The following is a 15,861-nucleotide window of genomic DNA, read 5'->3' as shown; positions in this document are numbered from 1 at the left end:
CGAGCGGCGACGTGGATCTGCCGGACGATCTCTTCATCTCGAAGCCGACCGACGAGATCTGGGCCGGGAGAGGTGGGTCCCTGAACGCTCTTTTGTTTTTAGCTTTCCTGATATATATATATATATTTTAATCGTGTTCCGTGCTTGTTCGAATTGGTGGATCGATCCACGCGCTTCGGTTTCTTACCTCCAGCCGGAAGTGTGCTTTTAGGGTTTTGTTTTTCTTTTTGTTTTTTAAATTTACTTCGTTGTAATATTTTACTGCTTCTTTGCATCGTTGATTTAGTGTGTTTTATCGAGTATTCAGGAACAAAATAAGAAGAGTTACTTCTTTGAGCAACATTCTCACCGCAGTTTGGAATAACTTTTCTATTATACGAGAGGCCTGATGAATCTGTACTACCGACTGCTGATTGCATCTGCTAGAACCTGTAAGCTGAGAGTTAATAATTTATGCCTAGTTTTTTATGTTGGTCAGCATTGACTCTAGTATGCATATTTGAAATATAGTGTTTTTTTTGCTAATCATAAATTCTACAAAAAAAAAAAAAAAAAACGAAGAACGTATTTATTGGATCCGGTACTTTTCCCTTGTTAGGCTCTCTTATTAATAAAAATGGCGAGGAAAATAGTCATGGATCTTATGAGATTTCGTATTCCTGCTTCTTCTAGTATGAGTTTGATCATGGAAATTTATGCATAATACCTACAAAATCTTGTGCAAGTATTTATTGTTCTTCATATTTAAACTATATGTACTTAATTTTAGTAACTGTTAAGATAGTGGCAATATATGGTTTACTTATTCAGAGCAGATCTTCTTCCACAGGGGAAAGGTACTTGGCATCATGACAGGATTAGATTGTTAATGGCCATCCTACATGGTTGGATGAACAGATCTAATTTAGGTCAAAACATTTATGCACATTGCAGAAAGTATGGTTATACAAACAGTTTTGTTTATGTTACTTCATGATACACAATTGTGTTTCCATAGTAGCTATTCTCCAGGCCTCTTGACAGTGTCCCCTTTAGTACGTTTGTCTCATTGCCATGATGTTGGTAAGTTAGTGTGCAACGTTTTCATTTTGCTTCCCAGATGGTATCAATTGCATAGGACTTCATATACTTCTTTCAACCCAGAAATTCCAGTATCTCTATGATGGATACTTAGATAAGAACCTTTTGTTTCATAGAATCCTTCTTCACTGAAGTTTTCTATTGCTACGGCTTTCTTGTTTTCTGGTATTTGAATTTCTATTTTTTTTTTACTCAATTTTAATTCCATCACTATAGACTTAATGAATTTTATGTTGCATTTTGCAGATCAGGTGAATCCAGAAAATGGCATTCCTCTGTCTCCCCAGTGGCCATATGCTAAACCTGGTGACAGCAAGGTTGGCTTTTTGATTACTTTGGTAGTATCGACATACCTTTACATGGCAGTCACTGGTTTTTTATTCATGGGATCATATTTGTTTTTATTGTATTCTATGCCAATTCAATTATTTTTTAAGACTTATGTATCTTACTTTTTGGTTGTATGAAACTTAAATCCAATCCCATGAATCTTTAGTAGCAGCAGAAGGTGAAACCATCGCCTCGGTGGCCATCCCATGAATCTTTAGTGGTTGTATGAAGGATGTCAATCTAAAGAATCTTGTAAATAACATTTTTTTGTATGGTTACTTAACAGAAACATCATTAATTGGATAAAATCTTTTTGATCTGAGTGCTAAAGGTTGTTTCCTCAAAAATGCATTTTAGCAATTTAATTTTGATTGCTAGGAAAGACTAATAAGTTGGTGTTGCTGAATATGGACATTAAAATTTGTGTGGTTAATTAGAAATGACACGAATAGAAGCACTATGAACACAGTCATGGTAGTAGAAAGCATTGACATTCTGCCTAAAACCCGTATGATTACCTAGTTCTGCAGTCACTATGGTATAAAAAGGGAAAGACATCTCCCTCATCTAGGAGAAGTATGAGCATGTTCAATGGTAGTTCAGTTGTTAAAATTCTGGTTTGATTAATAGTTGTTAAAAATACTCAAAATATCTAAAAAAGCCAATGCTCTTGAATTGATTAAAGCTGGAAAAAATCATTGCTAGAATAAGACATGTTTTTATAATGGGGCTCCATCACTTATATTAGGTGTTAATTGGAGATCTTTCAACCACTTCTCCTTTTTGGTGAACTTTGGTACTTTAAGGTTTGTTAATTTTTTTTAACCTGTGTTGTATTTCTTTTTATCTTGAAGTGTATAATACATTTTTTTAACAGTCTAAAATCAATTTATGTTTATTATCTTATATTAGTAATAGTCAGGATATTGAATTATGATCAAGTGCACTGGGATCTAGAAATGTATTAGAAACCCATGCTATTGGTTTTTGTAGTTGGATTTATAAATTTAGTAACTATACTATGCTCTCTGATTTCTTCTTATTTATAAAGTGGTCCAGACTGAGCACTCTGCTAAACCATGTTGCTTTTTTGGTCTTTTGATAAAATATCAGATTGTTAATATTCCATATCAAATGTTGGGACCCACTGCTTGATGCTAACACAGATGATGTTACATACTATATCTTGTTTCCAAAAATCTCATATATAGCATAGCTTGTCAACATTGATATCTTCATCCGTGCATCATTCTAATTCTTTTCATGGTGGTGTTAAAGAACAAAATATATCTAACACATGCTCCAAGCCAAGTATTTCTGGGATATTTTAATGATTCAAATATCCATGTAGTGCAATTTATAACTTGATGAGAGGCTAAGATTGCACTTTTAGATGGTTTAGCATTGTAATTGTTTACTTTATTCTCATAATAAGTATTTTCACTTGCAAATCATTCTAGGATACAGGCATGTACTGCAATTTGTAGCAAAATTTTCTTCTATATTTTCAGATAACTACAAATACAAAGGTCAACTCTTCGAGTTGACTTCTTCAAATCCAAATCCAATGAGCAAACCATCGTTGAAATCTCAATATGTAACTTTGAAGATTCATTTTGCTCATTAAACTATCGATAAATCAACAAATAGTGAGAGAGCAGAATAGTTCATCAGGTCCACTACATGCACAACCACTCCACCCACCCCACGATTCTTTATTCATATGAAAACAGCTTGAATGATTCAAAGCCTGCAAATGCATGCCAAGATGTTCTTACTCTTTTTTAATTGTATTTATTGCAGAAATTCAACAGCAAGGATGAATTGGCGGCTGACGGCATCCAAAGAACGGTAGAAGTCCAATTTTTCAATGCTTTAATAGGTTTATGAGAGATTGAAAGGCATTTCCAAATAGCAGGGAATTGCCTCTTGTTATTCGCCTTCTGCATGGGGACTTGCCTCTTGTTCTTGATCCTTTCATGTGTCCTTCATGTTGGCTCCGGTGTCACCGATCCTCAAGACGGTAACTTGTTACCCTGCAGGTGTTTGTCTTATTCCCCAGCCAGTATGCGTAGTTAATCGAGCGATGATCATTGCAGCTGCTGTTCTACGTTCGATCCTGCAGGACTGGCAAGATGCTCCACCAAGTTGGGGGCAGTCCGATGACCCCTGTGGCATGCCTTGGGATGGTGTTGTTTGCCAAAACTCGAGGGTGACTTCGTTGTCAGTATGCTACAAAATGGACATATGCATCCTCATCATTCGTTGTTCTTCCATCTACTTAAAGATCTCTATATCTTCTTAACAGGAGCTTGTCAACTATGGGTATTAAAGGAACACTGAGCGGAGACATAGGTCTACTCTCAGCCTTGCAATTTTTGTAAGTTGCTTTTTCTTGAGCTTTACCATGTTTATCTTATGTCTTATTCATGCGGGTTTCAATCTGATTCCGGATTAACTATTTGATTCAGTTAAGTGATTCAAAACAAGTCTACAGTAGTCAAAACTAGAATTTTCATCTGTATTTGTATTAAAAGCTTGAAGGTTTCGATACACTGATGATGACCTTGATATTGGTACAAAGTTGCTACATATGATGAAAATGTTAGATATGGACCTTCAACTAGATTTGTATATTGCTAATGACCTTGATATTGGTAGGAAATTGCAAGATGTGATAAACATGTAAATTATGGATAGATATATGAGTTTTGTATCAATATCAACTTTTGATTTAAATGATTGATTGTTTGGAAACTTTTGCAATTCATCAAACAGGACTTTGTCCTACAATGGTGATCTTGGGGGTTCACTCTCTCCAAATATTGGAAACCTGAAGCAGCTTACCACTTTGTAGGTTCAGTAATTTTCTTGACGGTTATTTCCATCAAGCTGATGTTCTTTGAACTGACAAGAGCTCTTTCAATTTTCAGGATCTTAGCTGGTTGCCAATTCAGCGGTCCAATTCCAGAACAATTAGGCAATTTGGCACAGCTCACTTTCTTGTAAGGCCGGTTGATTACTTACATGCAGTTAGTTTCATCTCGGCTCATATTCTTGATATCTTTACCTTATTTTTTCTGTGTTGTTTTTGCGGGTATAAACTTCAGGGCATTGAACAACAACAGATTTAGTGGTAGTATTCCAGCTTCACTGGGACTTCTATCAAATTTGTCTTGGTTTGACATCGCGGAGAACCAATTGACAGGATCTCTTCCTGTGTCTACAAACTCAACTCCTGGTCTAGATTTGCTTGTCCACACCAAACACTTGTCAGTATTATACTTTCTAGTTTCTTTGCAAAATTGATAAATTATCAATGTGTTTGATTGTGAATTCATGTGGTTCCCAGTCATTTCAACAAGAATCAGTTGTCAGGGGTGCTTCCACCACAACTTTTCAGCTCAGAGATGACATTGCTACACCTGTAAATCACATAATTCTGTAGTCAGACTTCTTAATTCCCTTTGTTTGTGCTTAACATAACTGCAACACCTCTGTGCAGCCTATTCGACTCAAATCAATTTGATGGTTCAATTCCATCCACGTTGGGACTGGTTACTTCCCTAGAAGTTCTGTAAGTTAGATTGATTTGAACACTCGATGTCCCTCATTTGGAACAGAACTTATTGATTAATCAGTTGTCTAGATCACACAGTTTCTCTGTTTGTATATCACTCATATGAAGTGTTGAAACAATTTGGCATTCTTGATATTTTATTGGAACAGTCGACTTGACAATAACAAGTTTGAAGGTGCAGTTCCATCCAACATCAACAATCTTACCCGAGTTAGTGAACTGTAAGTTTGCAATCCATACAAATTGTTGAAAATTGCCAAAGGTCAGTTAGAGAACTGACAAACTTGTTCTCATTTCTTCCAGGAACTTGGCAAATAATCAACTAAGTGGTATGCTGCCCAACCTAACAGGGATGAACCTCCTCCATTATGTGTAAGGAACAATTAGTATCTCTCGCCTCTCATCTACGTTCTCATGCTGTTTTTTTTACAATCTGCTGGCTTGACATTCAGGGATCTGAGCAACAACTCTTTCAGTCCTTCAGAAGCTCCGGAGTGGTTTACGACAATTGAATCTCTGACAACCTTGTGAGCTTCCTTATCGTGTCCACAATGTATTGTGGTTTTGTTTTTTCTCTAAGTCTACTGAGCTAACAAGGTATCCCATATGCAGAGTCATAGAATCTGGGGGACTTATCGGTCAGGTTCCAGCTGATCTATTCAGCTTGCCTCAATTGCAACAAGTGTGAGTACTGATTTGCGAGCTCTTGACTGAATGACACCTAATGCTGAAACTTTGACATCTTGGCAGATTGCTAAGCTATAACGGTTTCAATGGTACATTGAACATGAGCAATAACATTAGCCCACAACTGCAGCTTGTCGATTTCAGAAACAATTCCATCACTGGTTTTGTGCAAACAGGAAACTACCTTAATATTCTAATGTGAGTTCATTCATTCAACATGTAAATTTTGCTCATCAAAGGTTCGGTGAGGTGAGGTCTAAATGTTTGTGCATTTATTGTTTGGCAACTACAGACTTTATCAAAATCCATATTGCAATTCTGTGCGGACCAGCACTGACCCATCCTGCAATCTCCAGCAACAGGATCCATACTCTACCAGTCTGAGCAAATGTGGTTCTGTAACATGCGCATCTCAAGATCAGAAAGTCAACCCTCAGAGTTGTTCTTGTGCCTTTCCAGATCAAGGGCGGATGATCTTTAGAGGACCTTCGTTCCGCGATCTGACAAATTCTACATTGTTCCAGCTATTGGAAACGAGTCTATGGACTAATCTTGGTCTCACTCCTGGTTATGTGTACATTTCAAATCTGCACTTCAACTTAAATGATTATCTAGAGTTGGATTTGGCCCTCTTCCCATCGTCGGGGATGTTCTTCAACCGTTCGGAAATTAGCAGAATTGGGTTTGACCTAAGCAACCAAACCTATAAACCTCCTCCCACATTTGGACCATACTATTTTCTTGGATCACCTTACCCGTTCTCAGGTATCTGATGAATTTTTTGAGAGTCAAAACTTTTAACTTGCCTTATTTGGATCATTGACCTGACACATCTTTCAGGCGAGAGTGGAACTGGAGGAGGAAAGAGTAGTACAGGTGTTATTGTTGGAGTTGCTGTTGGCTGTGTTATTCTTGTTGTTGGACTTGTTTGTGTCGGGGTCTATGCTTTACTGCAGAAGAAGAAAGCTAAAAGAGCTCTTGAACAAAGCCGACCTTTTGGTAACTATTTTGTAACTTTTTTGATCGTTCGTAAAGGACTCATTGCTTAAGATGAACTCTAATGAGAATCAAACTACGATAGCATAAAGAACATTGCAAGTCTGACCATTTCCGAATTTTGCAGTTACATGGGGGTCTGGCGGTAAAGATGATGGCAGTGCTCCACAGCTGAAAGGAGCAAGATGGTTTCCCTTTGATGAAATCAAGAAAATCACCAACAATTTCTCTGAAGCTAATGAAATCGGTTCCGGCGGCTATGGAAAGGTAGATCAGTTTATTGCATGTTTGGTTTGCATGAACTTATAACTTTTTCGATAGATCTAATCACGTGAACCAAACTAAGGGATACTTTTTCTGTTCTTGCTCTATGAACAACTATTCTATTTCTTGTCAATTCCATTTGGCGAACCAAAGGTAGTTTTACATTTCAAGTTCACGAAGAGCCGCTCAAACTCCCATAAAATGAACAAAAGAGCAAGTAAATAAGTTTTCTATTTCTTGTCAGGTCTATAGAGCAATCCTCACAGACGGGCAGATTATTGCGATCAAGAGGGCACAACAAGGATCCATGCAAGGAGCACATGAATTCAAGACCGAGATCGAGTTGCTTTCCAGAGTTCACCACAAGAATCTTGTAGACCTTGTCGGCTTTTGCTTTGAAAAGGGAGAACAGATGCTGGTATATGAGTACATTCCAAATGGAACACTGAGGGAGAACTTGAGCGGTGCGTACCATGTCCAATAAACATGTTCAAGTTGACTATATTATCCTTTACCTGAATTCTTATAGTTTGTGCATATAAATTACAGGGAGCCTCGGCATACGATTAGATTGGAAGAACAGGCTTAGAATTGCTCTGGGCTCTGCTAGAGGATTAGCTTACCTTCATGAACTGGCTAACCCTCCGATAATTCACAGGGATGTCAAGTCTCCCAACATCCTTCTCGATGAGAACTTGAACGCAAAGGTTGCCGATTTCGGCCTCTCAAAACTGGTATCCGACAGTGAAAAAGGGCACGTCTCAACACAAGTCAAAGGAACTTTGGTGAGAGTTCATCTTCGAACTCTTAATCTTTTCAACTATTCCTCGCATAAAATGAAGGATTCTCATATGCTGAAATTTGCAGGGTTACTTGGATCCAGAGTACTATATGACGCAACAGCTCTCGGAGAAAAGTGACGTTTACAGCTTTGGTGTAGTGATGTTGGAGCTGATAACAGGCAGGCAACCCATAGAGAAGGGCAAGTACATCGTTCGCGAGGTCAGGACTGCGATCGATGGGCGTGATCAAGAGTACTATGGTCTCAAGAACATGGTAGACCCTGTCCTACGTAACATGGGACACATTATAGGATTCAGGAGGTTCGTTGAGTTGGCCATGCGGTGCTTGGAAGAAACAGCAGCTAACCGACCAACCATGAACCAAATTGTGAAGGAGATCGAAACCATAATCCACACTTACGGGCTGAACACACAGCCAAATTCAGCATCTTCATCGGCTACAGAATTTGGAGACACGCAAGGTGCTCCTCGCCACCATCCTTACAATGGTCACTTGCACAAGAATGAGGAGAGCAGCGACTTCCAATACAGCGGCGCCTACTCTGCAGTGATTGAACCGAAGTAGCGGGAATATCGTGCTTTGTTTGATTTGTTTTAAGGTTCCTTGATTTTGTGTATGCATTAAAGATAGCATTGTTTGATGGATTAAGTTGTTGAATTGAATTCATGTAAATTGCGTGTCTTTGTGAGGTTTGTTTATGCTGTGTGTGTTTCTCAAAAGTAAGAAATGATGGCTACCATATATACGCGATGAGGAGGATCTAGTTGGGTGCGACAAAGAAGGCCTGCCTCACAGCAACAACAATTTAAGTTAGTGTAGATTGTGATAGCTTCATGCGTTCGCATAGGAGTGTTTTAAACTCTAGATTTTTTTTTGATTTTTTTTTTAAATTTTATAGCATTTTACTAAACGTCATATGCTAAACCTGGTGACAGCAAGGTTGGCTTTTTGATTACTTTGGTAGTATGGACATACCTTTACATGGCAGTCACTGATTTTTTATTCATGGGATCATATTTGTTTTTATTGTATTCTATGCCAATTCAATCATTTTTTAAGACTTATGTATCTTACTTTTTGGTTGTATGAAACTTAAATCCAATCCCATGAATCTTTAGTAGCAGCAGAAGGTGAAACCGTCGCCTCGGTGGCCATCCCATGAATCTTTAGTGGTTGTATGAAGGATGCCAATCTAAAGAATCTTGTAAATAACATTTTTTTTGTATGGTTACTTAACAGAAACGCCATTAATTGGATAAAATCTTTTTGATCTGAGTGCTAAAGGTTGTTTCCTCTAAAATGCATTTTAGCAATTTAATTTTGATTGCTAGGAAAGACTAATAAGTTGGTGTTGCCGAATATGGACATTAAAATTTGTGTGGTTAATTAGAAATGACACGAATAGAAGCACTATGAACACAGTCATGGTAGTTGAAAGCATTGACATTCTGCCTAAAACCCGTATGATTACCTAGTTCTGCAGTCACTATGGTATAAAAAGGGAAAGACATCTCCCTCATCTAGGAGAAGTATGAGCATGTTCAATGGTAGTTCAGTTGTTAAAATTCTGGTTTGATTAATAGTTGTTAAAAATACTCAAAATATCTAAAAAAGCCAATGCTCTTGAATTGATTAAAGCTGGAAAAAATCATTGCTAGAATAAGACATGTTTTTATAATGGGGCTCCATCACTTATATTAGGTGTTAATTGGAGATCTTTCAACCAGTTCTCCTTTTTGGTGAACTTTGGTACTTTAAGGTTTGTTAATTTTTTTTAACCTGAGTTGTATTTCTTTTTATCTTGAAGTGGTTATAATACATTTTTTTAACGGTCTAAAGTCAATTTATGTTTATTATCTTATATTAGTAATAGTCAGGATATTGAATTATGATCAAGTGCACTGGGATATAGAAATGTATTAGAAACCCATGCTATTGGTTTTTGTAGTTGGATTTATAAATTTAGTAACTATACTATGCTCTCTGATTTCTTCTTATTTATAAAGTGGTCCAGACTGAGCACTCTGCTAAACCATGTTGCTTTTTTGGTCTTTTGATAAAATATCAGATTGTTAATATTCCATATCAAATGTTGGGACTCACTGCTTGATGCTAACACAGGTGATGTTACATACTATATCTTGTTTCCAAAAATCTCATATATAGCATAGCTTGTCAACATTGATATCTTCATCCGTGCATCATTCTAATTCTTTTCATGGTGGTGTTAAAGAACAAAATATATCTAACACATGCTCCAAGCCAAGTATTTCTGGGATATTTTAATGATTCAAATATCCATGTAGTGCAATTTATAGCTTGATGAGAGGCCAAGATTGCACTTTTAGATGGTTTAGCATTGTAATTGTTTACTTTATTCTCATATTAAGTATTTTCACTTGCAAATCATTCTAGGATACAGGCATGTACTGCAATTTGTAGCAAAATTTTCTTCTATATTTTCAGATAACTACAAATACAAAGGTCAACTCTTCGAGTTGACTTCTTCAAATCCAAATCCAATGAGCAAACCATCGTTGAAATCTCAATATGTAACTTTGAAGATTCATTTTGCTCATTAAACTATTGATAAATCAAGAAATAGCGAGAGAGCAGAATAGTTCATCAGGTCCACTACATGCACAACCACTCCACCCACCCCACGATTCTTTATTCATATGAAAACAGCTTGAATGATTCAAAGCCTGCAAACGCATGCCAAGATGTTCTTACTCTTTTTTAATCGTATTTATTGCAGAAATTCAACAGCAAGGATGAATTGGCGGCCGACGGCATCCAAAGAACGGTAGAAGTCCAACTTTTCAATGCTTTAATAGGTTTATGAGAGATTGAAAGGCATTCCCAAATAGCAGGGAATTGCCTCTTGTTATTCGCCTTCTTCATGAGGACTTGCCTCTTGTTCTTGATCCTTTCATGTGTCCTTCATGTTGGCTCCGGTGTCACCGATCCTCAAGACGGTAACTTGTTACCCTGCAGGTGTTTGTCTTATTCCCCAGCTGGTATGCGTAGTTAATTGAGCGATGATCATTGCAGCTGCTGTTCTACGATCGATCCTGCAGGACTGGCAAGATGCTCCACCAAGTTGGGGGCAGTCTGATGACCCCTGTGGCATGCCTTGGGATGGTGTTGTTTGCCAAAACTCGAGGGTGACTTCGCTGTCAGTATGCTACAAAATGGACATATGCATCCTCATCATTCGTTGTTCTTCCATCTACTTAAAGATCTCTATATCTTCTTAACAGGAGCTTGTCAACTATGGGTATTAAAGGAACACTGAGCGGAGACATAGGTCTACTCTCAGCCTTGCAATTTTTGTAAGTTGCTTTTTCTTGAGCTTTGCCGTGTTTATCTTATGTCTTATTCATGCGGGTTTCAATCTGATTCCGGATTAACTATTTGATTCAGTTAAGTGGTACAAAACAAGTCTACAGTAGTTCAAAACTAGAATTTTCATCTGTATTTGTATTAAAAGCTTGAAGGTTTCGATACACTGATGATGACCTTGATATTGGTACAAAGTTGCTACATATGATGAAAATGTTAGCTATGGACCTTCAACTAGATTTGGATATTTCTAATGACCTTGATATTGGTAGGAGGTTGCAAGATGTGATAAACATGTTAATTATGGATAGATATATGAGTTTTGTATCAATATCAACTTTTGATTTAAATGATTGATTGTTTGGAAACTTTTGCAATTCATCAAACAGGACTTTGTCCTACAATGGTGATCTTGGGGGTTCACTCTCTCCGAATATTGGAAACCTGAAGCAGCTTACCACTTTGTAGGTTCAGTAATTTTCTTGTCGGTTATTTCCATCAAGCTGATGATCTTTGAACTGACAAGAGCTCTTTCAATTTTCAGGATCTTAGCTGGTTGCCAATTCAGCGGTCCAATTCCAGAACAATTAGGCAATTTGGCACAGCTCACTTTCTTGTAAGGCCGGTTGATTACTTACATGCAGTTAGTTTCATCTGGGCTCATATTCTTGATATCTTTACCTTATTTTTTCTGTGTTGTTTTTGCGGGTATAAACTTCAGGGCATTGAACAACAACAGATTTAGTGGTAGTATTCCAGCTTCACTGGGACTTCTATCAAATTTGTCTTGGTTTGACATCGCGGAGAACCAATTGACAGGATCTCTTCCTGTGTCTACAAACTCAACTCCTGGTCTAGATTTGCTCGTCCACACCAAACACTTGTCAGTATTATACTTTCTAGTTTCTTTGCAAAATTGATAAATTATCAATGTGTTTGATTGTGAATTCATGTGGTTCCCAGTCATTTCAACAAGAATCAATTGTCAGGGGTGCTTCCACCACAACTTTTCAGCTCAGAGATGACATTGCTACACCTGTAAATCACATAATTCTGTAGTCAGGCTTCTTAATTCCCTTTGTTTGTGCTTAACATAACTGCAAAACACCTCTGTGCAGCCTATTCGACTCAAATCAATTTGATGGTTCAATTCCATCCACGTTGGGACTGGTTACTTCCCTAGAAGTTCTGTAAGTTAGATTGATTTGAACACTCAATGTCCCTCATTTGGAACAGAACTTATTGATTAATCAGTTGTCTAGATCACAGAGTTTCTGTGTTTGTATATCACTCATATGAAGTGTTGAAACAATTTGGCATTCTTGATATTTTATTGGAACAGTCGACTTGACAATAACAAATTTGAAGGTGCAGTTCCATCCAACATCAACAATCTTACCCGAGTTAGTGAACTGTAAGCTTGCAATCCATACAAATTGTTGAAAATTGCCAAAGGTCAGTTAGAGAACTGACAAACTTGTTCTCATTTCTTCCAGGAATTTGGCAAATAATCAACTAAGTGGTATGCTGCCCAACCTAACAGGGATGAACCTCCTCCATTATGTGTAAGGAACAATTAGTATCTCTCGCCTCTCATCTACATTCTCATGCTATTTTTTTTACAATCTGCTGGCTTGACATTCAGGGATCTGAGCAACAACTCTTTCAGTCCTTCAGAAGCTCCGGAGTGGTTTACGACAATTGAATCTCTGACAACCTTGTGAGCTTCCTTATCGTGTCCACAATGTATTGTGGTTTTGTTTTTTCTCTAAGTCTACTGAGCTAACAAGGTATCCCATATGCAGAGTCATAGAATCTGGGGGACTTATCGGTCAGGTTCCAGCAGATCTATTCAGCTTGCCTCAATTGCAACAAGTGTGAGTACTGATTTGCGAGCTCTTGACTGAATGACACCTAATGCTGAAACTTTGACATCTTGGCAGATTGCTAAGCTATAACGGTTTCAATGGTACATTGAACATGAGCAACAGCATTAGCCCACAACTGCAGCTTGTCGATTTCAGAAACAATTCCATCACTGGTTTTGTGCAAACAGGAAACTACCTTAATATTCTAATGTGAGTTCATTCATTCAATATGTAAATTTTGCTCATCAAAGGTTCGGTGAGGTGAGGTCTAAATGTTTGTGCATTTATTGTTTGGCAACTACAGACTTTATCAAAATCCATATTGCAATTCTGTGCGGACCAGCACTGACCCATCCTGCAATCTCCAGCAACAGGATCCATACTCTACCAGTCTGAGCAAATGTGGTTCTGTAACATGCGCATCTCAAGATCAGAAAGTCAACCCTCAGAGTTGTTCTTGTGCCTTTCCAGATCAAGGGCGGATGATCTTTAGAGGACCTTCCTTCCGTGATCTGACAAATTCTACATTGTTCCAGCTATTGGAAACGAGTCTATGGACTAATCTCGGTCTTACTCCTGGTTATGTGTACATTTCAAATCTGCACTTCAACTTAAATGATTATCTAGAGTTGGATTTGGCCCTCTTCCCATCGTCGGGGATGTTCTTCAACCGTTCGGAAATTAGCAGAATTGGGTTTGACCTAAGCAACCAAACCTATAAACCTCCTCCCATATTTGGACCATACTATTTTCTTGGATCACCTTACCCGTTCTCAGGTATCTGATGTATTTTTTGAGAGTCAAAACTTTTAACTTGCCTTATTTGGATCATTGACCTGACACATCTTTCAGGCGAGAGTGGAACTGGAGGAGGAAAGAGTAGTACAGGTGTTATTGTTGGAGTTGCTGTTGGCTGTGTTATTCTTATTGTTGGACTTGTTTGTGTCGGGGTTTATGCTTTACTGCAGAAGAAGAAAGCTAAAAGAGCTCTTGAACAAAGCCGACCTTTTGGTAACTATTTTGTAACTTTTTTGATCGTTCGTAAAGGACTCATTGCTTAAGATGAACTCTAATGAGAATCAAACTACGATAGCATAAAGAACATTGCAAGTCTGACCATCTCCGAATTTTGCAGTTACATGGGGGTCTGGCGGTAAAGATGATGGCAGTGCTCCACAGCTGAAAGGAGCAAGATGGTTTCCCTTTGATGAAATCAAGAAAATCACCAACAATTTCTCTGAAGCTAATGAAATCGGTTCCGGAGGCTATGGAAAGGTAGATCAGTTTATTGCATGTTTGGTTTGCATGAACTTATAACTTTTTCGATAGATCTAATCATGTGAACCAAACTAAGGGATACTTTTTCTGTTCTTGCTCTATGAACAACTATTCTATTTCTTGTCAATTCCATTTGGCGAACCAAAGGTAGTTTTACATTTCAAGTTCACGAAGAGCCGCTCAAACTCCCATAAAATGAACAAAAGAGCAAGTAAATAAGTTTTCTATTTCTTGTCAGGTCTATAGAGCAATCCTCACAGACGGGCAGATTATTGCGATCAAGAGGGCACAACAAGGATCCATGCAAGGAGCACATGAATTCAAGACCGAGATCGAGTTGCTTTCCAGAGTTCACCACAAGAATCTTGTAGACCTTGTCGGCTTTTGCTTTGAAAAGGGAGAACAGATGCTGGTATATGAGTACATTCCGAATGGAACACTGAGGGAGAACTTGAGTGGTGCATACCGTGTCCAATGAACATGTTCAAGTTGACTATATTATCCTTTACCTGAATTCTTATAGTTTGTGCATATAAATTACAGGGAGCCTCGGCATACGATTAGATTGGAAGAACAGGCTTAGAATTGCTCTGGGCTCTGCTAGAGGATTAGCTTACCTTCATGAACTGGCTAACCCCCCTATAATTCACAGGGATGTCAAGTCTCCCAACATCCTTCTCGATGAGAACTTGAACGCAAAGGTTGCGGATTTCGGCCTCTCAAAACTGGTATCCGACAGCGAAAAAGGGCACGTCTCAACACAAGTCAAAGGAACTTTGGTGAGAGTTCATCTTCGAACTCTTAATCTTTTTAACTATTCCTCGCATAAAATGAAATCTAGGATTCTCATATGCCGAAATTTGCAGGGTTACTTGGATCCAGAGTACTACATGACGCAACAGCTATCGGAGAAAAGTGACGTTTACAGCTTTGGTGTAGTGATGTTGGAGCTGATAACAGGCCGGCAACCCATAGAGAAGGGCAAGTACATCGTTCGTGAGGTCAGGACTGCGATCGATGGGCGTGATCAAGAGTACTATGGTCTCAAGAACATGGTAGACCCTGTCCTACGTAACATGGGACCCATTATAGGATTCAGGAGGTTCGTTGAGTTGGCCATGCGGTGCTTGGAAGAAACAGCAGCTAACCGACCAACCATGAACCAAATTGTGAAGGAGATCGAAACCATAATCCACACTTACGGGCTGAACACACAGCCAAATTCAGCATCTTCATCGGCTACAGAATTTGGAGACACGCAAGGTGCTCCTCGCCACCATCCTTACAATGGTCACTTGCACAAGAATGAGGAGAGCAGCGACTTCCAATACAGCGGCGCCTACTCTGCAGTGATTGAACCGAAGTAGCGGGAATATCGTGCTTTGTTTGATTTGTTTTAAGGTTCCTTGATTTTGTGTATGCATTAAAGATAGCATTGTTTGATGGATTAAGTTGTTGAATTGAATTCATGTAAATTGCTTGTCTTTGTGAGGTATGTTTATGCTGTGTGTGTTTCTTACTTTTGAGAAAGTAAGAAATGATGACTACCATATACAAGCGATGAGGAGGATCTAGTTGGGTGCGACAAAGAAGGCCTGCCTCACAGCAACAACAATTTAAGTTAGTGTA

General features: G+C 38.4%; 2 protein-coding genes across 11 annotated transcripts; both read left to right on the top strand.

The window, feature by feature from the left end:
- LOC122015015 (leucine-rich repeat receptor protein kinase HPCA1-like) lies at nucleotides 1-8,439 on the top strand. Of its 4 annotated transcripts, none has more exons than XM_042571627.1 (22): nucleotides 1-72; nucleotides 1,327-1,397; nucleotides 3,214-3,261; nucleotides 3,329-3,433; nucleotides 3,510-3,633; nucleotides 3,719-3,790; nucleotides 4,189-4,263; nucleotides 4,344-4,415; nucleotides 4,521-4,682; nucleotides 4,763-4,837; nucleotides 4,916-4,987; nucleotides 5,140-5,211; nucleotides 5,294-5,362; nucleotides 5,443-5,517; nucleotides 5,603-5,674; nucleotides 5,741-5,875; nucleotides 5,970-6,442; nucleotides 6,518-6,676; nucleotides 6,801-6,940; nucleotides 7,182-7,401; nucleotides 7,487-7,722; nucleotides 7,805-8,439. In XM_042571627.1, exons 4-22 carry the CDS (start codon nucleotides 3,358-3,360, stop codon nucleotides 8,303-8,305), a joined length of 2,880 nt encoding a protein of 959 aa, XP_042427561.1. In that variant the 5' UTR covers nucleotides 1-72; nucleotides 1,327-1,397; nucleotides 3,214-3,261; nucleotides 3,329-3,357; the 3' UTR covers nucleotides 8,306-8,439. The 4 variants fall into 4 exon arrangements, with proteins under 4 accessions (XP_042427561.1, XP_042427559.1, XP_042427560.1 ...); XM_042571625.1 differs by lacking the exon at nucleotides 1-72 and adding an exon at nucleotides 361-431; XM_042571626.1 differs by lacking the exon at nucleotides 1-72 and adding an exon at nucleotides 361-431 and having other exon boundaries at nucleotides 3,326-3,433.
- LOC122015016 (leucine-rich repeat receptor protein kinase HPCA1-like) lies at nucleotides 24-15,727 on the top strand. Of its 7 annotated transcripts, none has more exons than XM_042571629.1 (23): nucleotides 24-72; nucleotides 194-431; nucleotides 1,327-1,397; nucleotides 10,500-10,547; nucleotides 10,615-10,719; nucleotides 10,796-10,919; nucleotides 11,005-11,076; nucleotides 11,476-11,550; nucleotides 11,631-11,702; nucleotides 11,808-11,969; nucleotides 12,050-12,124; nucleotides 12,205-12,276; nucleotides 12,429-12,500; nucleotides 12,583-12,651; nucleotides 12,732-12,806; nucleotides 12,892-12,963; nucleotides 13,030-13,164; nucleotides 13,259-13,731; nucleotides 13,807-13,965; nucleotides 14,090-14,229; nucleotides 14,471-14,690; nucleotides 14,776-15,011; nucleotides 15,099-15,727. In XM_042571629.1, exons 5-23 carry the CDS (start codon nucleotides 10,644-10,646, stop codon nucleotides 15,597-15,599), a joined length of 2,880 nt encoding a protein of 959 aa, XP_042427563.1. In that variant the 5' UTR covers nucleotides 24-72; nucleotides 194-431; nucleotides 1,327-1,397; nucleotides 10,500-10,547; nucleotides 10,615-10,643; the 3' UTR covers nucleotides 15,600-15,727. The 7 variants fall into 7 exon arrangements, with proteins under 7 accessions (XP_042427563.1, XP_042427565.1, XP_042427564.1 ...); XM_042571631.1 differs by having other exon boundaries at nucleotides 10,612-10,719; XM_042571630.1 differs by lacking the exon at nucleotides 194-431 and having other exon boundaries at nucleotides 10,500-10,719.
- The last annotated feature ends 134 nt before the right edge of the window (nucleotides 15,728-15,861 follow it).

Source organism: Zingiber officinale, chromosome 8B (assembly GCF_018446385.1).
Source record: "Zingiber officinale cultivar Zhangliang chromosome 8B, Zo_v1.1, whole genome shotgun sequence".
Lineage (NCBI taxonomy): Eukaryota > Viridiplantae > Streptophyta > Magnoliopsida > Zingiberales > Zingiberaceae > Zingiber > Zingiber officinale.
This window is presented reverse-complemented; position numbering and strand designations above follow the sequence as displayed.

Bases quoted from the DNA above. Each gene is read 5' to 3' on its own strand.
- LOC122015015 (XM_042571627.1), top strand. From the start codon at position 3,358: ATGGGGACTTGCCTCTTGTTCTTGATCCTTTCATGTGTCCTTCATGTT. The intron at 4,264-4,343 runs GTAGGTTCAGTA...TTCAATTTTCAG, and splicing joins CTGAAGCAGCTTACCACTTT to GATCTTAGCTGGTTGCCAAT. The intron at 4,838-4,915 runs GTAAATCACATA...ACCTCTGTGCAG, and splicing joins GAGATGACATTGCTACACCT to CCTATTCGACTCAAATCAAT.
- LOC122015016 (XM_042571630.1), top strand. From the start codon at position 10,644: ATGAGGACTTGCCTCTTGTTCTTGATCCTTTCATGTGTCCTTCATGTT. The intron at 10,720-10,795 runs GTAACTTGTTAC...TGATCATTGCAG, and splicing joins TGTCACCGATCCTCAAGACG to CTGCTGTTCTACGATCGATC. The intron at 13,165-13,258 runs GTGAGTTCATTC...TGGCAACTACAG, and splicing joins AACTACCTTAATATTCTAAT to ACTTTATCAAAATCCATATT.